The sequence below is a fragment of the Uloborus diversus genome, chromosome 8, assembly GCF_026930045.1.
Source record: "Uloborus diversus isolate 005 chromosome 8, Udiv.v.3.1, whole genome shotgun sequence".
NCBI lineage: Eukaryota > Metazoa > Arthropoda > Arachnida > Araneae > Uloboridae > Uloborus > Uloborus diversus.
The window spans coordinates 100,590,577-100,616,050 of record NC_072738.1 but is presented as its reverse complement, the minus strand read 5'-3'; the positions used below and the strand labels follow the sequence as shown (position 1 = coordinate 100,616,050).

General features: G+C 35.0%; 1 protein-coding gene across 1 annotated transcript in view; it reads left to right on the top strand.

Moving 5' to 3' along the window:
- The first annotated feature begins 17,369 nt into the window (after positions 1–17,369).
- The window catches only part of LOC129227583 (monocarboxylate transporter 10-like), a 120,360-nt gene continuing 112,255 nt past the window's right edge, over positions 17,370–25,474 (top strand). Inside the window, exon 1 of the mRNA XM_054862168.1 lies at positions 17,370–17,946. Coding sequence (XP_054718143.1) covers positions 17,664–17,946 — 283 coding nt within the window. The 5' untranslated portion in view covers positions 17,370–17,663. The remainder of the gene's footprint in view (positions 17,947–25,474) is intronic.

Below are 25,474 nucleotides of genomic sequence, written 5' to 3'. Positions count from 1 at the left end.
AGTTAATCATGTCCCATCTCTACTATTTCTTTCACCCCCCCCCCCCCGTTTTTTCCCTTTTTTTTTCCTAGTAATGCATCTTAAAATAAAAAGAAACCAGTTCAGAAATGCTTATAAATTTCGGAATATTAAAAAATATTACTGATGAAAGAACTGTTTAAAATGTTCACAAGACCATCAAAAAAAAAAAAAAAAATCGCAGCAGTGTTTAATAATGTTTTTAAAAGACAGAAAATGACGTAATAAGTGTGCTTTTTAGCCTACTTTCCCAGTAAAAGTCAGAAAAAGAAGAAAAAAGCATGAAAGAAGGCTTAATGCATCTTAAAAATATCGCAAAAAACAAAAAAAAGTCAAATATAAATAAAATAATTAAATAAATATTGAAAAATTAAAAATTGGAAAGTAGGGTATTGAGATGGGGAAAAATATCTGTCTGTCTGTCGGTCTGTCCCCCCCTAATAACTTTTGAATGAATAGTCCGATTCGAACAAACTTTTTTTTGTTTGAAAGATCTCGGCGAGGACACCTCATTCCTACGTTTCACTTTTTGATTTGAACTATTTTTTGTTCAATTTTGAACAGTTCAAAAAAACTTAACATTAGCGCCTACGGGGAAATTTAAGGCAATTCCAAACTGTGCGGCGAATTTGCTTCAAACAAACTTTGTAGGAAAAAGCTTTTTATGAAAAACTTGTATATAATATATCTTTTTGATTTGAACAATTTTTCCGTTCAATTTTGAACAGTTCAAATCACTTAACATTAGCGCCTACGGGGAAACTGAAAGTCAATGTAGATTCCGTACTTGAAGGCAGATTTACTTCAAACAAATTTTGTTGGAAATAGCTCTTGACGCCGAACTCCAGACTCCGAGAATTTGGGGGCACCTGACTCCGACTCCAACTCCTGTGCCCGACAATTAATCGGACTCCGACTCTCTGACTTCGTAGCTTTGGCAAAAATGTATACACGGAGGACAAATGACTGACTCCGATTCTTGGATATTCGACTCCGATTCCTTTATCTCAAAATGAGATTTGACTCCGACTTCGACTCCGCAGCTATGGTTTTAACTGTGAAATAATTATTATTGATATGAATTGTTTTTATTTTGACGCTAAAGTTTTAATTTAGGTATTCAGTTTTCGGCGGATAAACTCGAAGTCATTTATGTTTCCACATAAAGATATGAGCAGACGGTTTTTTTTTTTTTTTTGACAGTAAAAATTATTTCTTTAAGTTGACATTTTATTGTTTTTATTTATTTTGGTAAGACATTAATTCATTTAAAAAATTATTTTTGACGACAGGGGAAAAAATAAGCGATTTTTTTTTTTGTTGATATGATGTATTTATTTTAATAAGCTTATTAACTTCAATTACTTTTTTTTCGTTTTGAAAGCTGCTAAAGAATTTTTTTTAATGGAAAAAAGTGTATTAGCTGCTTTGTTTAAAAGGTGCTGCTATTTCATTTGTTCTTTTTTTTAAAAAACTATTTTTGAGAATATTGATCAAGTACTAGAAAGTAGTATGGGTATATCGGAAATTAGGCTCGTTTAGTTCTAGACGAAACTTTGTGTTAAAAACACATTCGTTCTGAGGACATTTGATTTTACAAGACTGCTGATTTTATAAACCGGCGTACACACAATTTAAAAAAGTACGTTTTAAGGTTTAAATGAAAAAAGAAATGAATTACTAATTTAATATTTTATTTTAAGTGAGTTTAACTAAACATGAGCCAATAGGGGGCCAATGGGTTTTATATTTAAACATTTCATGGGGAAATTACCATTAAATTGCTGTTTTGCATCTTAACCTAAATAATAATTTTATTTTAGAATTTTAATTTTTCAGCGTTAAGTTGTACCTTAGGATTAAGCAAATTACTTAGTGAAATCCCGAAGTCTCTTAGTAATCTAGATGTTGAGGTAAAAGCAAAATCTAACTTCAGATTACTCCGTGACAATCAGGCCAAGTATAATAAAAGTGCTTAAAAATTGGATCCCTTATCAAAATTTGAGAATGTGACACAACCCAAAATTTGCAGGTTAGCGTTATCAGACAGAGCAAAGTCGAATAGAGTCTAATTTCTAAACATGCCAGTGAAATCCATGAGCTCACCAGAAAAATAAACGAATCAAAATTGTTGAAACAAAAGGCTGTTTGAGTTGATCGTTCTTGTTTTTTTATTACGAAAAAATGTTCAATTTTGATGCACTTGATATTACATCATGGGCTTTTTTTTTCAGAAATTAAGTTTCATTTGTTTCTTTACTCACACTTTTTTTTTTGCGAATATTAGAAAGCATGCTGCAAAGAAATACGCGGAAATTCAGACAAAAAATTAAATTAAAATAAATGAATAAAATTAAAAAAAGTACGATTTTAAAATTTAGTCCCAAGATCGCACTGCCTCGACTTTCAGATATTTTCTGCGGTAAATTTCGGCTTGACTCTGAACTTCGCAAAAACTCACGGATGCATGAATTCACAGAGACACTACATTTAAATATTAACAAAATAAAATAATAATAATAATGTCCTTCAATAGTAATAATGTCAGCCAATAAGTAATACTATTTTAATATGCAGTTAAATGTGGCAAGTTTTCTTTTCTTTTTTTTTTCTTTTTTTTTTTGCATTCACATGATGAAACTATCCATTAAAATATATACTTCGCTAAATGAAAAGAAAGTATTGAAAAGTCGTGCTGAATTCCTTTTTTCGAAAGGCTCGATTATTCATATGTGCCCTGCCCCCCCCCCCCCCCCCCCGCCAAAAAAAGAACAAAAAAAAGTCCCTAAAAATTTCAATGGCTCTTCGCTTCCCTTGGTGAGCACCGCACCCCGGGATTATTCAACATTTTTTCAGATCTGAGCACTTACAAAAGTAAGGCAGCAGCAACAGAAAAAAAATAAATAAAATAAAAAGAAAAATTGGAATCTTAATTCATTTAATTTTCATTACTTGGTAACTAATTATTTCTAAATTAATTACAATCACAAATTGACCAATCGGTATCGGTAGGAATTTTTTACTGAACAAGGATCTTATTCTAAATATTTAATTTTGTGTGCAATGTGTTTTAACTGCTCATTATTCTCCCAGATGGCGCAAGCAATTTTCCCGTGTACTTGAAAGAACTAACGCAGCCACAAGCTTTCAAAATCGGAAGTATCAGCGGCAAACACTTTTAGTAAAGCGTATTTTTATCCTTGTATTTTTAATTGGGTTTTAAAAATACAAATGTCAAATGATTTTTTTTATGTTTAAAACGTCAAATAGAATTTGTTAAAAACCAAAAGAGTAGTGTCTGATGGGGTCAAGTAGTCATTAAACCCAGGTTTTTCAACTTGAATCTTGAATGGATAGTAAATTCAAGAATTTCTCAGAACACTTCCTATTTTTTGGCTGCGATTTTACAGTACATCAATGGTTCCCAATCCACACCTCGCCCAGGGCCGGATTTAGGGGAGAGCAGGCGGGAATACTGCCCCGGGGCCTCCACAACAAAGGGGCCCCCACAACAAAGTTTTTACGAAGTATCCTAACTTTCCCGGGTCAGCGAATTTTACGTTTTTCCTCCTCTATAAATAATAATAATAATATAAAAAAAATAAATAGCACTAGCTTCAGGATGAATTTACTATTAAAGTGCTGATCGAAAATATCGGACTTATGCATATATATCAAAATCTTCCGATATATATCAAAGCATCGGATATTTTCGAAAATATGATAATCTTTTCGAACCCTGATTAGGGGCCTCCACTCCTTCGTTGCCCCGGGGCCTCCACACTTCCAAATCCGGCCCTGAGCTCGCCAGCCACATCCGTCCTGCGAAGCTGAACAAGCTGATCCGTGTGGTGCTGTGGTTCGTTGTTTTGTTTAATGTTACAAATCAAGAAGCACAATTAATGACAGTGTTACAAATTTGGAGTCAAATATTCAGAAATTGGTTTCTGAAAAACAGATGCATTTAATGAAAGAAGCATACCCGGTAATGATAACATCATCGGTTATTGGTTTTTAATTTTCTTTCTTTTTTCATATTTTTCCATAAGCTTGAATTTCATGTTCATAAAACGTTGCCCCTATAGCCCCACATGTAAAAAAAAAAAAAAAAACACATTTATCCAAATTAAAAATATTAAGGTATCTCGCATTAGGCCTAAAATTCAAACCTTTCATCAAAAAATTGATTCGTTCCGAAATATTTTTCAAAAACGAAAGGTAAATTTTAAGAATATATTAAGCTGAAAAATATAATCAATAACGTCGGTAATTAGCGTTAAATAGAAACTTTTGCTCTCATTCAATATTTAAGTCTCCCACATAATGCTCAAAAGTATGGATCTTTTCAATTTTAAGTTATATTTTTTATTTGAAATACATTATGTTTTTATTATTCATTTGTACAAGTTCATTCGAAAGTGTGTTTGCTAATAATTTTTGAACTTGATATTTTGTTTAAATTTATATTTAATTTTTTAAAAAAATAAATAGGAAAGGCAATTTTTTGGGGAAAATTATAGATTTTATGCCTCCTGCAGGATACCTAAGTATTTTTAAAATTTGGATGAATATTTTTACGAAAAATGTGGGGCTGTAAGAAAACGCTTTATTAACGTGAAATTTCGTGTTAAAAAAAATCAATTCGACCTAATACAAGTTACGCAAGTGCTGGTGTACACTTTCAGATGCAAGCCCGCACGGGTTGCCGTAGTTCAAATCATATGGAATTTTTCTAAAAATTGTTTTGACATAAAAGGGAAAATGTATGACAGTGTGCGACTTGAAAAATTGACTTCAACTTTCTTGGGGTCACCCTAATACTCACAACAGAAGTTCTAAATGTTTAAATGTAAAAATCATAAGTAAATTAAAACTTTATGAAGAGATGCAGGAGACATAGTGAAAATAAAATGAGGTAGAAAAAAGACCTAGGGTGTTGCAGCAAAGAACTACGTCCGCTCAAAGTATTGAAAGTTCTTTTTCTGGGGCAGCAGACGTTAGTACTTCTGGCAAATAAAATATTAGGCTGAAAATTGAAAATTTTACTATGGAAAATCCAAGCAGGCAATTGGTTTTAGAAAAGGAAAACTGGGGGAAGGTTTTACCACAGTATGTTTATCAATAACTAAAAATTAAAGTAGGGACGTGGCCAAAAAAAAAAAAAAAAAGGAAGAGTGGAAAATTCTAAACCCTTATTTTTACGTCAAAAAAGATGGTTTGGAAGTGAGTTTTTAAAACTTACGGTTTAACCGGAGACATATTCTCGAACCCCATCCTTTGCTCTAACGTCCTTAAAGATGGCCTACTCATGTGGATTTAGAACTGCAATTTCGAAAAAACGTCCAAGAGAGTCTCCGAAAGAGGGTTCCCCCTTTGCCTGTCACAATCGGAAATACTTCACAATTGCGTACTTAGCGTTTAAATTTCAAAAAAATATCGGTGGGGGGGGGGGGCGACTCCCGATCTATAGATAGTCTTAAACTCATTTTCAAACTACAATCTTGCAAAATTTCCCTCGGACCCCTCTTTCTTTCACATAATCGAACGTAATGTACAGTTGCGTTTTGCAAATTTAATTTCGAAAAACTATCGAGGGAGATAAATAAATACCTTTGTGCTGAATAGTAAAGTCAAAACAAAACAACGTAAGTAGAAGCACAAATTTGTAAATTACAGCATAATTTACAAATTTGTGCTTCTACTTACGTTGTTTTGTTTTGACTTTATCGAGGGAGGCTCCGTAGAACCACCTTTAACCCCGAACGTAAAATATATATCTAAACTGTATTTTTAAAACTTAAATTTCGAAAAACTGCATTGAGGTAGTCCCCGTCACCCCCTTTTTCTGACTGAATATTATCCTTATGCTTAGGTTCATATTGCTAGTACTAAGGTCGAGTAATAAACAGTATTGTGGTAATTAATTGGGATATGCATTTCTTTTCAATAGTATCAGTTTTATTCAAGTTTTTCATGAATACATTTGAGACTAATAATTAATATGACATCCACAAGACTTAATAATATCACAAGCACGTTTTTGCATGAAATGTACTAGAATGGCACATATAGTTTTAATTTCAACGTCATTATACCATATGTCAATAACAGACGAAATTAGTCAAACTTGTAAAGACGTTTTTTAACGATAACCCACAAATTTTCAATCGGATTTAAGTCCGGTGAGTTTTCGATCCAATCCAGTACAGTAAGTTTGTTTTTAGAGCAAAAATTAAAAATTTGCTTCGAGGTGTGACATTGTGCCGTCTTGTTGAAAAACGTCATCTCCGTTCGGCCAAAGTTTAATGTAGGGCCGCCAAATGCGTACCCTCCCTCCCCCCTAGTTCTTTGGCCAAGCATCAGCCCTGCGCACCCCTTCAAATGCTATGGAGCAACCCCCAAGAACGACAGAGTCCTTGCAATAAAACCCTAATGAACCCCCCTTGTATACACCCCTTCGAATACTAGCATTTCCCTTACAGCAATTCTAACACTGAACACGTTTTCGGAAAAAAAGGGAAGAGTGAGAGACGGTTTTTAACTGCAATTTGTGTTACAGTATACCTCCGTTTTTAACAAAAAAAAAAAGTTCATAATGACATTTTTAGTACAAAACGAATTTTTAATCAATCTCACTTTACAATTTATCAAAAATGCGGAAATTCCTCTGGACAGAAAAATTTAAAGCATGATGAATAGATATGGGGGTGGGGGGAAATTTGAAGTCTTCCCCTACCTTGGAAAATTTCTAGATCCGGCACTGTTGCGTCTCGTACATTAGCTTCAGAAACCTTCAACCTTCGTGATATTTCGTGGTTTGAAAAACTTTTAGCTTCCACGAAGGCTTTCACTTCAGCATTTTTACGCGGGGGCAGATCATCTGTTTTACCCATGATCAAAATGTTCCACGTGCTTTTTTGATGACGAACGTGACTGAAACATGTTTGTGCTGCCATACGTTAAAACTAGATAGTTCATATTGTGTTGCCACACGTTAAAACGTAATACAAATGGGAAGTAAGGTAGGTGCGGGTAATAAGGCCTACCTAAGGGAGATTTGGTATAAAATGGAAAGAAAAGGATCCGAATCAGCAAATTGCAAATTTAATTAAAGTACCATTCAATTACTACACGAAAATAACAAAAAACGGCTTTCTTGCCGAAAACAAACATAAAATTAATTATTTAAAAAAAACTTGCAATTAGGCCTTGTTATGCTACGGTAGGGTAATAAGGCCTGATATTTTAACACTCGTAAATAATCAAAATAAGCTATTAGCATTGGTAATTGAGATCATTTGTAATATCCTTAAGCATTACTCATGCTGAAAATCTTCAAAATAACAAAAAAAAAAAAAAAAAAATAACAGCCGTCAGGGCACTCAAAAATATCTTCGTCATTGGCTGTCAAACCGACGCATTGCTCATGATACCACATGTTGCATTTTGAACAGGGCCTCATGTCAATCATTTTATCCTCCTCACAAGCGTAACAGTACCAACTAGCATCGTTTAGGTTTTTTTTAAAATCGTCTTTCTTTGAGGGTTGACGTCATTTTTTGCTTTTTTCTCTTTTCTATATTCTTCAAACAGTTCTTTGGTGACCCCTCGATAATTAATAGATTTTCTTCTTAAAATTGATGTTTTTTCAGTATTTTTGACTGGAGTACGCATAAGCTCTTGAAATGCTTTTTTTTAGTTGAGCTAGTGGTACATTGTCCTCTTCATCGTCCGAACTAGAACCGTAAACCATCCCCTACGTCGTTCCAGGAGGTTTGTTTGGGGCACTATTAATTATTTCATCTTGTGCTGTCGATGTGGAAGGCCTTGGGGTTATTGACGTGAGGGAGGTGCGAGGTTGCGAATTTTTTTCTTGAAATTTGTCAGCTTCGGGAGCTGGAATTTCTGTTAATACAGACGGAGCAAAAGCTGTTTCTGAAATAGGCTGTGGATTCAATGGATGCAAACTAGTGGCTTTAAAGCCGCTTGTAATGTTACTATGTGTCATGCATTTAGACCAAACATTTGAAAGAATAACATTAAACCGTGCCTTGGTGAGCTTTTTGTCTGGGTTTTGTTCCATAAATGATAAAACTTCTGCATCCCAGTGGTGTTCAAATGATCGATAGATGGCTTTATCAAGGGGTTGGAGTTCATGAGTGGTGTTCGAAGGTAAACAGTATAATGATATATCGAGAGAATCGGCGACTTCAACGATTGTTAAGTCTTAGTGACAAGCCGCTCCATCAAATATTAAAAGGGACTTTCCTGCACTTTTAAATCTAGATAGGTGCTTTAGAAATTCTGTAAAAAGTTCATTAGTCATATAACCCTTTGTAGATTTTTCTATCAAAGAACCCGGTGGCAAATTGTCATATAATTCTGCCTTCAACCGTTTGTCTTTAAATATTATCGTTGGTGGTATAGCAGTACCAAGTGCATTTACACATCCAGCTATTGTGACACTTTCGGCGTGTTCCGAAGACTGTAAATGCGCTCTTTTAGTCCTCTTCTTTGCCAAAACAGTCTGCTGGTGGTGAATTGTGAGACGGCAGCCTTTCTCATCCATGTTGTATATTCTTTCAGGATGACTTCTCAAGTCCAGATTATCATAAATTTCATTCAGTCTGTTAAAGTGATCATTAACGATAATTTTTTTAAGCTTTTGAGCTCTGGCCGGGATCATAAATTGAGCTTTTCGCCTAGATATTTCCGGGTGTCTTTTTATAAATGCTTTAAACCAATCTTTACCAGCAACTTTAGCAAGTTTATTAAAATTATGCTTTATGTTATTGAGCTCACAAAATTTATAAACCAAGCGCCGGAGAATACGTGGTGTCACAGGCAACCCTACTTCAGCAAGCCTCAAAATTCTGATGACAAGATCAGCTTCCTAGTCATCACTGAGAATAGATTTTCTACCAAGTGTTTTTTTTTTAAACTTCCGGTCTGGAGATGGTTTCTAATGGTTCTCCTGGGAACATTATAACTCACAGCTGCTTTATATGAACTCAGCATACCTCTTCTTACTGCTTGGACAGCCGACACTAAGTCATTATCAGACCACAGTGCTCGTTTGTGGGGCATCGTGATGTAGGCACTAAAATAAGAATGAACCAATTCGTAAACAGCCGCAATTACTAATAAACAGTCATACCATGTTGAGAAAGGTTCAAAATAAGATGCACAGCTGAAAAACTACGTTACAAAAAAAGGAGTATAATAAGGCCTACGGTGCACTTTCGTAGGCCTTATTAGCCGCTGACGTCGAATTTTAAAAAATACAAAAAAGTACAATAATTCGATCATATTATTTCACTCAGACATGAAATATCGATAGAAGCATTCAAGACAGATAACTGTAGCGCAAAACTATGCATAAAAGTACGATATTACAAAAATTACTTACATTTCAATCTGACGATTTTTTATTATTCGTGGCTTTCAAGTGTTTCGTGAAAATGAATCTGGGCTCGCTGGTCAAAACAACTGAGCATGGCGTTGTGACCAGTTTGAGGTGCCATCTGGGAGTGTAAACTATCTACGATAGCGTTTTTGAGCGGCTACAACCATTTTAAATTATATTTTCGCTGCTTAGGCCTTATTACCCGACAGGCCTTAATACCCGCACGTACCTTATATAACAAATTTCCAGAAGTAAAATTCATTTAATCTAAATTTAACCGTCCGAGTGGCAAGACCGAGTATACTCGTGACAGTCAACTGGAGTTGAACATTGAGTGGGAGTGGTCCTGCCGTTAGAAGGTTTAAATATAACAGTACTGCATATAAACCTCGTCGAAAACAGTTTTTCTTAAAAAACAACAACGGTGCGTCTAATAAATTGGCCAGGGAGTGTAATTTTATGTAGTAATTTTGAGTATAATTGATCGTAGTTATTTATGAGTAAATTTGTGTGCTTAACTGTGCGGTGGAAAAAGATCAATTTTTTTGAAATCAAAACGTTAAAAAACAAAAGGATTTTTTTTTTAAATCAAGCTTTATCTAATTCTTCAATGCATATGAGCTCTAAGCTTCTATTTCATTAATAGCTAACAAAAATCTTTTTGAGACAAGTTGATCTACTAACATTGATTGAAACTTGTAGTTGCAGAAAAAGTGCTAAAAATGTATAAAATATTATAGGAACATAGGAATACAATTTTTTACTAATTTTGAGCTACATATTACATTTAGCTCAATTGTATTTCATCCTGTTTGCATTAAAAACAATACATGTTTATAACATCTGTCATAAGGTGAGTTCCTGGAAAAAGAGAACATGACTCTTAAATTGTAAAAATTAATATTCTGTCTCTTCCCATATACCATTCTCTTCAAAAATAAATGAGTTTCTTGAATGCTAACCTGGTTTTTCCCAATAGTTTGATGACTTTCAGAAAATCAAGTGCAAGTTTTCTCTTTGTGTTTTTACAGAGCAAAAAAAAAAACTTTTTTGTTACATACTATATTTCAATATACTTGTTATCAGCACATAATATTTAGGTTAACTTTTATCTTTTGAATGTTTAGTTAAACTTTTCGGCAAGTAATTTAAAATTTCTTTTCTTTTTTCAAAGTTTTAAAAACACAATTTTAGACGGTCTTGGGTGGTGATGTTAAGGGAAAGACCGGTACAAGGGACTACGCGGAAATTTGTAGGACTTGAAGCCTTAAAACGCGGTTATAGGCCATATTTATAGACGTTAGGGTAAAGGATGGAGCTCCGGAAGTCTCCGCGATAGTTTTTTTTTTGAAAATTAAATAGAAATCAATATGTCCTCCTCCCAATTCCAATTTTTTGAAATTGCAGTTGCAAAAACGCAATTGTAAACAAACTTTGAAGATCCTAAAATCAACCTGAAAAGAAAAAAAAATCTTCTTATAATCCGCGGCGGCGTATAATCGGCGGATAATACGATGCAAAAAAATGAAGTTTTGTTTTAACATACAATGCTAGCAACTGAATAAAAAACGTGAAGAAGTAATTACTTTTAAGGTATACTTAAAACTAATACATAAAAAAAAGCTAAAAACATGATTTCTTTCCTCAATTATCATTATAGTAGGCTAATTACTTGAAGACAAAAAGTCAAGAAAGGAGCAAACGGTCTAATCTTGTGCAAATGAAGGCTTCTTCCTTTTACTGTATGTTGCTTATTTTACATAGCCGGAATCGCGTAAGAATATTCTAGATATGTAAAATAAACAACATACAGGCAGGGTACAGACCAGGGCTGCGGAGTAGGAAGGAAAATGGTCGACTCCGACCCCGACTCCGATTCCTGGATTTTGAAACGCCCGACTCCGACTACAACTCCGAGTCCGACTCCGGATTTTTTTTTATTTTTTTAAATTGTATTTTTTCAACTCCCTCTTTACCTTCAGGGGAAGGGGGAAAACCTCTAAACAGAGATTGAAATATTAATTCCTTTTTATGAAAATTTCACATTTTGTTTTTTATTGTAAACCCAAGACGCATACAACGTTGGAAATTCAATTTAAAAATCAAATGTTCCAATAGTTACGAGTTAAAAAGTGAGATGACTTAAAACTCCTTTTTAAAAAATTTGAAAAGGATTATCTGTTATTTGCCCCCCTTTAATGTTTAACAAATAGATATTGATCAAATCGTGTACTTTCAATTTTTGTAAGCTGTAACTTGAGAGGAAAAAAGCTTTTTTTCTAAATCCAAGTTCTTGAGAGGGGGTGGTTTGCCCCGGGTTGACACCCATCTGTTAGATGACACCCAAAGTTAATTTCAGAGTTTATAAAAAATATAAATATTTCAATTCTGAAAATTTTCGCGAATATATTTTAAATTATATTTCATCAATAAAATTTCAACGAAAATAGGGCATATATACGTCAGAGCTTATTTTACACAAAATGCGGCGGTATACAAATTTGTACGAATAGCTTTTACTATACTTATATTTCTTCTTCGCTAAATTTTTAATTTAAATTTTATTGACTGCTTTAGAATTAACCTTAATATGAATATTTTAAGATTAACTTCAATTACTGAGTATTGTAATCAAGAAATCATTTACACTTATTTTGTTCCATACTTTTTGTTTGTAGTGAGAACCAAGCTTGTAGAAACAGTCTTAATAAAGAAAAAAAAAAAACATTAGATTATTTCATCGAATCTTTTGGATTCATACTTTCGCGCCAGAACTTCTTTGAATATGCCGATCACCCTTAAACGTTTCAACCTTAGCTACGGGCCTCGACTTACTAATTTGTTACGTTTCTTTTACTATTTTATAACTGAGATCGAACAAAACACTATATTTTTTTTATTTGAAAGTGATTATTTGAAAATTTTAGGCAACAAAACCGTTTGCTGACAGTTGCTGTTAGTTAAGTTAAAAAGCAAGCAAACTAGGAGACGGCTACAGAAAGTTCGGTAAGCATTCAAGCTAGTTGATTGCCACAATGGCAGTTATTTTCTCATTAGTATCTTTTTATACATGTACCTAATCGAACCGATTGGTATTCAGTATTTAAAAAATGCAAGGAGAGTGAGTGAAAAGGAAAGAAAGAAAGAAGCCCGGAGTCGGAGTCGGCATGTTTTCTAACGACTCCGACTCCGACTCCTTTACCGCAAAATCAGTCCGACTCCGACTAAACAGCCCTGGTACAGACAGACAATCTGCGGCAGCATATAATCCACACATCATTAATTTTACGCTTTTTTAACAGATAATCCGTGGATTACGCAGGAAAATACGGTACAATCCATTTTTTTTTTAAATTTCAAGCACTTATGCACACACACACACACACAAAAAAAAAAAAAATTAATTTGAAATTTGTCATCTTGAATTCAAATTATGTTTTTCGCAATCACGAGTGTGTGTGTATGTGTAAGCGTGTGTGTTTGTGTGTGGGGGTATGTGTGTGTGTGTAGGTATGTGTATTTGTGTCTGTGTGCAGGCATGAGTGTGTGGGTTGTTGCGTGTATGTGTGTAGGTGTGTGTGGGGGGTATGTGTATGTGTGTGTAGGCATATTTGTTTGTGCCTGTGTGCAGGCATGAGTGTGTGGGTAGTCGTGTGTATGCGAGTGTGTAGGTGTGTGTGTGTGAATGTGTTTGTGTATGTGTGTAGGTGTATGTATGTGTGTGTAGGCGTATATATGTATATGTGTGTAGGTGCGTGTATGTATGCGTGTAAGTGTAGGATATGGACGAAACCTGAAGACGGTTTTCGCTATAGGTGCGCTATCGTGAGGACCCGGTCGACGGTGATGCTGCGGAGGGTGCTCATGGGAAAAATCAAAGGAACGTCAAAAGCAGTCAAATGAAAGCAATAAGCAATCGTGATTGCTCAAAAAAAAGGAAAATAAATAAAAAGGTTATAAATTATTGTCTGAAAAAAGTGAGGGGGCCCGGGCACCCTCTGGCTCCTCCCACGAGCCGCCACTGTGTGACCACTTTACCCCATTTCACTTAAGTTATTTTAAATAATTATATTTGTAAAATGAGTTCAGCTTAGCTGTTAATGAAGAAGTGTTCTTGAGGCATGTGGGTACTTTCTGTACGGTCAATCTGCTGAAAATTCTAATAAAAAAATTCAGAGAGGTTTAAAGAGGTGTCCAGGTTTTAAAATGTTTCATAAGCAAACAAAACGACTTTTTTCACTAAATGAAATATTGCAATTTTGTATTTGAAGCTTAAACCTGAATTAAAAATGTCTTAGACAAAAATTGCACACCCACTCCTTTGTTTGTTTCAAAGATGTAAACCGTTACTGTCTGTTCTCGAACTCCGCGACTAGCAGCTGCGAAAGGTTCCAATTGAAAAAGGGGTGATGGTTTATGGAAGCGTACTTCTCGATGCATTCAGTTTTTGCTTGCTCGTTACTTCCTTCTTGCTATCACCCCTGTTTTGATAAAATCAGAAGAGACCTGACGCATGCGCAAATTCGAGTAAGGTTTCGCGTTAAAATATCGGACAGTATTTGATGTATGACTACTTTGCTCTACTTGATCCTGCACACCGCTTCTTTGCCTACGATCTTTCATCTCATCCTTAGAAAGTGCATTTTTTATGGACTTGATCACTATTATACTTTTTTCAAGAAGTCGATCACTATTCTTTCTTTTTACCTGCATATGTGAAAAAAATACTAAAATGTATTTCAAATTAACAATTTAACATCTTACTAGGGATTAATTTTCACGAACGAGAGCAGCCTACGGAAGATTAGGTCAGCTGCTGCACCTCAAAACTCAGATCCGGCGACTTTTACAAGCTAGTGAATTTTTAGATACTCATATCTGAAGGAATTCCAACTTTTTACGCATGAGAAAGTTCTGAAAGGTTTTCTACAGTATTTTATTTTTTACAAAGTAGCTCCTGCTTGTTACGAGTAATATTCTACCCAAATGGAGTGCACGTTCTCTTGAAACGTTACGTAACTGAAACAGAAATCGAGCCATTTTACTTTTCTGTTTTACGACAATGTGAAGAGTACTTGTGCTATGTGAACATTTCCGGTTTCACTAAGAAGTAAGGCATTTTCAGCTATAAACTTCTTTTCTAATCCAAGGGGGCAGCAAAAATTAATAATAAATTTATCTTTTTCTCACAATCTGTTATTTATAGTTGAAAAATTGGAAATAGATTTCACTGTCAAAGTATTTGCTTTCGAAAACAATTTCTTAATTGTTTAAAATCGCACGTTCTAAATAAAATAATTCCACGGGCGCCCATTTGTAGAACTTTAAGGAAAGGAGGGCGGGGGCTCAGATATTTTACCCATGGTTTATCAGGATATTTTCCCCTTAGAAACTGATTTCAGTACATTTTCGAGTGATTAAAACTTGACATTTTTAATAACTTATTCATTAATGGCTGGAGAAAAAAATGTTTTTAAATTTTTCAAAGAAAAAAGTACTAAAAGCAAGGAAGTTCTCATTTCTGGGGGGGGGGGGGCTTGAGCCCCCCCCCCATATGGCGCCCATGAAATTAAGATTGTTTTGAAGCTGCGGTTGAATTAAGAAATAAAAAAATAATACTCACAAACATCCGTTACGCAGCCAAAGAGTGACCGATGAAATAATAGTAGTTTAAAGGGGTATGGGACGCGTTGTCAAATGTAATTGAAATTTCCTCATCACTGTGATCTGCGCAATCCTTTACCAAACAAAAAATCTGCTGATATTCGCTGTATCTCTCCACGAGACAATGAAAAATAATTTCGCTCTGCATTATGTACGGCTTTGTTGTCTCGTTAGTTATACATATTACTAAAAAGATGTGGCAACGTGATGCATTATCGTCTGGGAAGGAGTCTCCGAGCTACTTAAATCTGTAGCCTTCCATCCTCTAATGAGCAAAAAACAAAACACTTAAATGTTTTGAAAAGTAATTGGGTTAAATCAAATAAGAATGCAACAAAATAGTACTATGAAATTTGCTCTTCTGTTTTGTACAAGTGCGGTTTTGTCTGAACGTTTTTGAACGGTTTTGTTTGAACGGAGGAGCGATCCATCACGGGTAGGTAAATTCAAATTTTTCCGGGAGGTGGGGGAGGGGGTCAAAGGATATATACTCAATGTCAGGGGTGGTCAACTGCCCCCCCCCCCCGCCCGACCAAGATGGGAAGTCACTGGGATCTTCCAAAAATATCTTTATTCTACTAACTTTTGTTGAGGATTCGGCAAATTTGTAGGGATAATATTATAACTTTGAAATTCTTTTCTTTTCCTTTAATTTTTAAAATTTGTTTTTGTGTTTTGGTAAAACTGAGTTTTAATCGGCAAATTAAGAATTTTGCCCCTTCCAAAACTTTTAGTGCGAGGCACCCCTGCTCCAGGCTCCCTTAAATGACGGGGCTGGCCACGAGTGACGGGACTGGCTACACACCCTTCTGGGGTATAACACCCGAAATAGATTTGAGTTTTAAAAATATAAATACAGTGAAACACCGTTTATACGTTTCTCTTTTATACGTTTTTATCAATTATGCGTTTTTAAAATTGGTCCCTGCAAAGTTTAATAAACATTAACCTATACTTATTATGCGTTTTTTCGTTTGTACGCTTTTTTCATAGTCCCTTCAAAAACGTATAAAAGGTGCTTCACGTACTTTATTCTGAAAATGACGTAAAATAATGTTTCAGTGAAAAAAAAAAAAAACGTTTCGAAAACATTGAAAACTTTCAGATGACACTTTTCTGAAAGACTGCATGACGCAGGAGAAACATCGCAAAATGAATGCGAAAGCTGAAATAACACTTGGTATAGTTAAGTAAGTTGAAGTTGAATGAAATCGTGTTTTTATTTTTTGCTACAAAAAATTAATTCGTTTGGTCATGAGTTATTGAACATTTTAGCTGAAACTTTTGAGGGAAAACGGGATGAACATTTAAGCGCTTTTTTATTTTCAAAAATTTGCAACATCGTTAAAAACTGCACTTAGCATGAGACTGTAAAAACGTTGTAGTTGATTTAAGTGTAATTATTTTTTAAAAGTTGGGAGTTCTTTTGAGATTCTGCGACGAGCTTTTTTGGGGGGTTGAAATGAAGGGAAAAATGCTCTAACACAGTGATAAGCACTCCCAACCAGTGGACAAATACAGCATTTTCCAGTCGTCTTCTTTTTGGGAATTCATGGAGGGGGAAGTTACTGCAACAGTGCATTCTTAATCGGTCTAGCCTACACCAGGGCTGCGGAGTCGGAGGAAAAATTACCAATCCCAGCTCCAATTCCTGGAATTTCAGAGTCTTCAACTCCGACTCCTTTTCCCTAGAATCAATCCTCCCCCCCGACTCCGACTCCGTAAGCACTGGTGGAGTTGCGAAATTTGATGGATAAACACCGACTGCGACTTTTGGAATTTCAAACATTCGACTCCCGACTGCGACTCCTTTACCCCAAAATCAGTCCGGCTCCTCAACCCTGCCCTACACAACTAGAGGGTGCCTGTAACCCTAAATGACATCCTGTGGCACAATTCGAGAATTAAACTTTCTGCTCGGAGTGCACTTTATTCGAATTAAATGTCACCTCTGCATCCGTTCAGCACCATTGATATTTTTAGAGTATTATTGCTAAATCGCGAATGATAGACACTATCCGGACAGATGTTGCTGGGCGAGGATCAATCGATGGCGGCTCCGTCGGACGAATGGTGCTGCCATCTGGATCGAGGAGCAAGCAACCGGGGGAGATATTGCGTCATGTACGTGAGAGAGAAAAACGCATTGAAGGAAGCGGCACGGATGCGAAGCGAGGAGAGAGGACTATTTATAAACAAGAGCAGTCAAAGAGAAGATTACTCTCTTCAAAACTGCTAGTCCATGCTGTGTCGCTAATCGATACGCGAAGGTCCCGTCCTTGCTCCATTTAGTGGCTAATATCCCTCTTTTATAATCGTCTGCCCGGTCAGCCGGTGGGAAAAAGAGTTCTGGATCTGACCACCGATACATCCGAGTTCTTATCTGTGCATTTCGACACGCGACTCTACCGAATCATGACAGAAAAGCTGCTCAAGAAAGAACTGATCATTAAGAACAACAAAAACACATCTTCGAATTGATTGCCCTAATTGGCTGTTTGAGTTTGATCTCCCCGATAAATAAATAAACAAGTGCTTTCACAGTGAAAAGGGTCACTTCGCCCCGTTCTTTACCATGGGAAAGCCGGGTTCCAGTAGCCCTATCAGACCCGAAGCCAAAGATCAGCTGTTGGCCAAAGAATCAGAAGATGTCGTCCAGCCGCTGAACTCGAATTGTTCCGAAGGGAACAGAAGCAGGGCATTCCAGCCCCCCGATGGAGGATGGGGGTGGGTGGTGTGCATGGCGTCATTCTGGACCAATGGAACTATTTTTGGAGTAATGAACTGTTTCGGAGTCCTTTACGTAAAACTCAAGGAAAAGTTCGAAGAATCTCACGAGGAAGCTGCATTCGTAACATGTAAGTAAAATAACCTTCTTTATCATTAGCTTTTAATTTTGGCTTGTGATTCATGGTGTGTGCATGTTTTAAAATATTGGTGCAGGTTTACGTGGTTCTGATTATTGTATATGACATTATATTTCACATTGAAAAAAGAGTAGATATTTTACAATGAGGATGCAAAAACGAACAATTGAAATCAGACACTTTTGTCCTTTTGATTTTTTTTTTTTTTTTTTTGCCCCAAATAATTGCCGGTATCTTGTCAAATGTCTAGCGTCGATCCAGGAAGTGAGAATGGGAGTTATGACTTCCCCCGATGCAATCGAAGGATGCGATTTGGCAGACTTCAACTTCGAAAAATACTAGAAGACAGCTATAGTAATAGCCCAGACCTGCTATTTGAACTCGAATAATCCCCCATCTTCCTCCAAAATCCACCCTTGTCACATGTGCTAGCTGGTATCCATTGAATGGATTTCAAAAATAAAACAAGCGGAAACAAGCAATTTTCGGAATACTTTCATCAAGTACACTTGTTACAAGAAAGTCTTTAGTCTTCCACTACCAGTCAATTTCTTTGGAAAACTCTCTTATCCATCTTCCTTTAACTCAAGCAATTGATACCAGATAAAATTCTTAGATTTCTTTAATCTTTTACAACAATCCGCATTTCATTCCACGTGATATTATTTTTTGTTTTAATGTTTAGTATGATAAAGATCGTTCTTCTACTTCATTTAATGTTATAGAATACACTTTTGGGTGAAAGTAGATTTGTCTAAAAAATCTTGTATACATTTGACTTAAAGAAGTACCCTTCATTTTAGATATACAGGGAAGTTGATTATTTCATATTGTGTATAGATTCCTTCTATCTTTTCTCCTAGAGAATTACATTATTGCAAACGTTTTGCAATGCCTGAATATTTTCATTTCAGAGACTATCTCATATAATGTTGAAAAAACGCAAAATAGACATTTAGATTGTATGTGTAAAAAAGTATTCTTGATCTTGATAAGATACAATAACTTACGCTATCATCACATGAAGCGGTAATGTTTCTAAATTTATGCGACATACTTATTTCCCCCCTCCCTTTTTTTCGCGTTGTGTATTATCTATTTAAAGTTTAAAAAAATAAATAGAAAATCCATAGCAATCTGTATGTGGGTTGGTCTGGTGTGAGGTTTAATTTAGCCAGGGGTGTTTTTCTTTTTTAGGGGTGGTTCAGATTGAGGGGGGTGTCTTCGTGGTATTTGGGAGTGTACCCTTGCTCTTTGAGGCTTAGACCATTGAGACCTTTGAGGAAGGATGAGCACCTCTGACAGCACAATATACGAGTATATTCTTGAACTCACTTCTGCTAGCTTACAATATCTGGTGAGCGAGCTCGCATTGTGAAATGATCGAAACGGAGCTGCTTGCATTTCTAATTGCGAGTAAGAGAGCTAACTCACTAAATGAGTAACATTATGATGCGTTCGTAGAAATGTATTCCTCTTAGTGTTTTAAAAGTACTTTTGATGTTAATTGTAACAAATATAAAACTTTGCTCAGATGTCGAATTTCTTAAGTAGGGGAATGTGGGGCAAAGTGAAATGGTTAAATATTTACTCCGCTTTTAGTGCCGCTTACCGAGTAATATTTTAACTATATAGTAATATAGTAATATATGCAGTCTATTCCAGTCGAGAAAAAATTACCTGTGGAAATCAAAGCATATGATAATACTAGCAATTTTCAAAATTTGATACTCAAATTGTAATATTTTGTTGTAAGTCAAAAATTATTTTGATATTATCAAACATTTTAAATATTAATTGGGTACTTCTAATATTCGGTGCAGTATATATTTAGTTAATATTTAGCTTATTTGTATTTTTAATGTTTTTCACAATTAGTCAAGTGCATGCGGGGCAAAGTGGATGGGTTATTAACTAATTTATTTACATTCCTACATTTAATAATTCACTTATCAATTCATTCTTTCACTTATTTTCTTATTCATTCGCTATTTTATTTTTCCTTACGTAAAATTGATTAATTAATTAATTTATTGTTTCATCATCTTTACATTTATTGATTATCTTTTAATTTACTCATTACTTTGTTCGAAAATATTTTTCCCAATCCAATAGAAAATATTTGACTTGAAAATATTTCTTTTTTCACTTTGCCCCATGAAAAAAAAAAGTGAAAAATTTTCCACTTTTTTTGAAGGCACAATTTCAGTTCCAAAAATAAAAAACGGTGTTCCAATGCAAGTTTTATTAAAAAGTACAATGTTCTTTCTTTTTTAACTGTAATTTTCGAAACAAATTTCACATTTGTTCATTTGAAAAAGCTCAATCATCTTAACTATTTCCTTTGCCCCACATTTCCCTACTATCGCATGAAGGAATATTAATATTTTTATTGACACTTGTATGCTTACTAGATACACTCAGTGGTCAGTGCTTGTTTAGTTACATTTTAATCAACGATCTACTAATGCTAGGTAAATAGCGGTCAACACCGGCCACAGGGCGACTAAATAAAAGATATAGCGATTAAAAAGTTAGCTGCCAAACACCACTCGATGGCCAATTCAAAAAATAAATTAATGAACTTAAAGAGAACAAAAGGAGTTAAATAATTAGTAGCATATTTTCCACCGAATCCAAGGGGTGTCCTCTATGAACTTATTTGTCAAAAATATATTACTTTCATCAATTAATGTATTTAGGAGTACAAATTTGAAGAAAAGAAAAAAAAATTATCCTTTTACATTTTGAGTAAAAAAAAGTTTCCACTTATTCAAAAAGTGGTGACAGATTTAAGTAATTTGCGGCTAAAGAATTTTCCAATTTTTGCCGTTTAATCTCAGAAGAACAAAACGTGTTTCCCGGTAATTCCAATACATAAATCGATACAACAATAACAGTTACAACTTACTTCATGGGAGAAACTATTTTCTTTAGGAATTGTTTGGAAAAAAATTGGGAAAGTTAAGGTACACAAACCCTGAAAACGGAGTCAATAAACATTTGACTGGATGCAAAAGTCGGTTTGATCCAGTTTACACCGCTTCCGGGAACTTTTAGAAAGTGATAAAAGTTCAATGGTACAGTCAGAAGGCTGATTTTTAAACGAATTTTAAATCTGTCTGTAGAAAACAAAATTACTTTTGATGCGGTTAAAACCTTTCGTGATGTAAATGTTATGTCTAGAAAAATCTGAAATGCATACATTTTTGGAATGGCATTTCCAGGTACCGGGGAGGGAGGGGGGGGGGGGCGATCAAGGTGCAAACTGCTCCACTGAAATCTTTAGGTGAATGTTTTTAGATCTTTTTTGATCAATCGCGAATTGCTTTTCATCCTCACTTGACCAAAAGTGATGTTGCTCTGATTTTTCAGATTGTCGCGACGACGAAAACAAGTCTAAATTGTTGTTTTAATGTTTATTAAGAGAACACATTTTTTTGTCGCCATGGTTACAAATCGTTTGCGTTTATTTAAGGCTTAAATTAAGCAGATTTTACTTTTAAATCGGAGAAGCGGGAGGGGGGTATAAAATTTCAAATTTTTAGGAAAGAAACATCCACAGAATGAACTTAAAAAGCAAAACTTCTTCTAAATACAAAATTTCCAGATTACCAATTCCTATCATTTAAGATTGATAAGAAATAAAAATACACAAAGTTATACGCTGTAAATAATCTTCATGATAAGTGTGCTGGTGGATATCGGCCATAAAATCTTTACCTTTATTACCGCATCCTAATTACCATTTTTTTTTTAATGGCTATGCCTCGTTCTTCCTTTTCTTGAAAATCACCAGTCATAATATGACGGGTGCAAATTTCTTGGCCTTTCCATTCCATTCTATTTGTAGAAACAAGAAACGTAGGAACCAACGAGTAGGGATGATTCGTGATTGCGAAAAACCTAATTTGAATTCAAGACGTCAAAATTCAAATGAATGCTGGGCAAGGGCGCCCATATGCAAAATTTTAAGGGGGGGGGGGAGGGGGGCAGATATTTTCTCCGATTTCAGTACAGATAAGAATTATCAAAATTTAGCATTTTTAATAACTTATTCATTAATTGCTGGTGAAGAAATGTTTTTACCTTTTTGAAAAGAAATAAATACTAAAAGCAAGGAAGTTCTAATTTCAAATGGGGGGAGGGGGCTCAAGCCCCCCTTGCCCTTCCATATGGGCGCCCTTGATGCTGGTGCTAGATATTCTTTTTTTACTTCCTTTTACAAAAAAGAAAGTATTGTATTCGCCAAAAAATTTTCACCCGAAAATCGGCCTTAATTTCCATTTTGCTCACCCCCAAATGAATGTTGAGTTTTTTTTCAACTCGACCACACGTAGATATGTGCCTAGGAACGTACAGACACCCGAAATATCCATTTTGAAGATCCCCGAGTTAATTACAATGAGTTTTCTCGTGACGTCTGTATGAACGTATGTTATGTGCGTATGTGTGTATGTATGTCGCATAACTCAAGAACGGAATGTCCTAGAAAGTTGAAATTTGGTACGTAGACTCCTAGTGGGGTCTAGTTGTGCACCTTCCTTTTTGGTTGCATTCGAATGCTCTAAAGGGGGTCTTTTGCCCCTTTTTTGCGGGAAATCATTGTTAATTTCGATGTAATCTCAAGTGGTGATATAATTTGGCTGACACTTGACGATATATCGCCAGTCTTTTGGTTGCCAAATTTTGTCGCCAACTTGGCGACAAATTTGGCGATTTTTTGAAAAAAAAATTTTATTTTTAAATTTGGTTTTAATTTGGCCACTGTTGGTGATATTTAGAGATTACTATTGAATGATATTAAAACTGCCAATAATGAGAAAATGACATTAAATTGGGGTAAAAGGAAGTTATGTGATGCACACATCAGCTCGTTTTGTTTTATTGTTTTGCGGGGTCTCGTTCTGGAGGGAAGATGCTTTATCACCTCATTCATCGAACTCGCAATCTTCCGATTACAAGTTCGACTTCCTCACCACCAGTCAGCACTCTACCTTTTTCAAGTAATATTTTTTAAGTTATGCTTTTTCATTATTCAATGAGAACTGTAACAAAACTTTCGAAAGGTATCTATCCCTCTCCGCTTTTTTGTGCATTATAACCTTTATTATATTACAATAATGCATTTCCACATCTTCCCTTCCCCTGTAAAATATCATTTTAAGGCGAAGTATGTCTTACATTTGACTGAAATTTTGTGCAACGTAGCTCAAGTATACTGATCGTTGGTTTATATAGTAACTAGTGGCACCCGCACGGCTTTGCCCGTAGTAGAAAAATTAAAAGGTCATTTGGTTCGCCTGTATATTAACAAATGATGGATGATGAATTTCGCGCCAATCGGCTACGTTAAATGGCTCGCCCATATTATTTCACGTTATGATGGTTTCATAATTTACTATTCCAAGTTGTGATAATTTGCTCGGAAAAATTTTCTTAAAATTGGTATAGAAAAAGAACAAAATCGAATTTTCAAAAAATCGCTCCGAGGTGCACACCCCATGCTACAAAGTAAATTTGTACCAAATTTCATGAAAATCGGCCGAACGGTCAAGGCGCTGTGCGCGTCACAGACATCCAGACAGTCAGACATTCAGACATCCAGAGAGACTTTCAGCTTTATTATTAGTAAAGATAAATGAACCTTAATATCTGTGCCTTAGAGTATGAACGACTAATGTCCAAAATATCAGCTTTGAGAAGTGTAATCGTAAAGCTTTGTTGATATTTTCTTGCTCAATTTCAACACTTCAAGAGATTACATCAAGAAAGAGCACAGCTCAAAATTTTGGAAAAATGTACTAGCTATAGATTAAAAACCTAAATTTAATGCTCTTTCTTGCCATAAAACTCGCACAATTTAACTTACATAACTGGTGCGTGGTGTCGTAAAATCGTAAAAACGATATAATCAAGAATGACATATCATTATACGAGTCATTTCATAATTTAGAAGAACAATTTTCGAACATCAAGGTCACATTATTAATTTTTATTAATTTAGACAAAAAAAAAAAAAAAAAAAGAAAGAAAGAAAAACTAACCAACATCTGAAAAGGAAATTCTGAATAGTAGCCATTGGCTACGAGAGTCACAAAAAAGGTAGCCACTTTTGACAGTCATTTTTTTTTTTAAATATATTCAGCGCTGACATTTTGCTGGAGCCAAAAAAAAAAAAAAAATTATAGACAGGTTATCGTTATAGACAGTATCGTTATACACAGGTTTTACTATATAAGCTTAAAAAAGAGTTTATTCTGAGTTACATTGACAAGGTGAAGTCGACTGATGCACTGAAAGTCACAGGGTTGGAAGTGTTGTTACAGCACGATATACGATATGATTTTTAAACAAAAGAAGAAACATATAGTCGCCATTTTGGCGACTAAGACTTCATTTTTTGGTAGCCATTTTCAATGAAATGGTCCGCTAATCTAGGGCTTTACCAACAACACATCAAAATTCTTTTGCGAATTGTATTGTAATATTTGAGACGAAATGACTTAAAAGTACTTTGCTTTGTTGCTTACTAGTGGTACCCGCACGGCTTTGCCCTTAGTAGCAAATTAATAATTAATAGGTTATTTGAGGCAGTGAGAAGCAAAGGGATACAAGTGGCGAAATTAAAAATTTGGAGATAACCAGTACAAATGGTAGGTGAACCTCTCCTCTGTCTTGGGGCAAGACATAATACTAGTAGCATAGGTAGGTGCTGCTGTACGGCATGTTTTAGAAAAATAATAAGTGAAAGCCTACCTAGGACGTTATCTTCAAACTCGTTTTTCTCAAAACTTGAAAATATCCACTTACATCCCTTTGCTTCTCAATGCCTCATTTGGTTTGCCTGTGTATTTACAAACAATGGATGATGAATTTCTCGCCAATTTGCTATGTTAATTTGCTTGCCCTTGTTACAGTTCCATGTTATGATAATTTGGTAATTTACTCATCCATGTTATGATAATTTGCTCGGTAAAACGTTCTTAAAATTGGAATAGAAAATGAACAAAATCGAATTTTTGAAAAATCGCTTCGAAGTGCTCACCCCTATGCTAAGAACTAATTTTGTGCCAAATTTCATGAAAATCGGTCAAACGGTCTAGGCGTTATGCGCGTAGCAAACATCCAGATATCCAATCATACAGACTTTCAACTTTATTATTAGTAAAGAAATAATAAAAACTTTGATTTTCTACAATGCTGTTTTTTTATAGGGGGGGGGAGTTGTATCACTTTAGTTGCCGGGATGCGATGCAGTTTTATGTTATTTAAATTGTACAGAAATTTCAACCTAAATTAATTCTATTATCTCTAAATAAAATTACAAGTTGTTGTAAAAACAAAAATTAAAAGATTTAGGTAATCGTGATAATTATGACTCAATAATGGTTGTTGATTGTGTTTGTACCGAAAAGTTTGCTGCTTCATGGACAGATTTCTTTCATAAACTGGTCATGGTCAAAATCTGATATTGTTTGTTCTTGCCCCGAGTTACTGATATATGTGTCTGACGTTG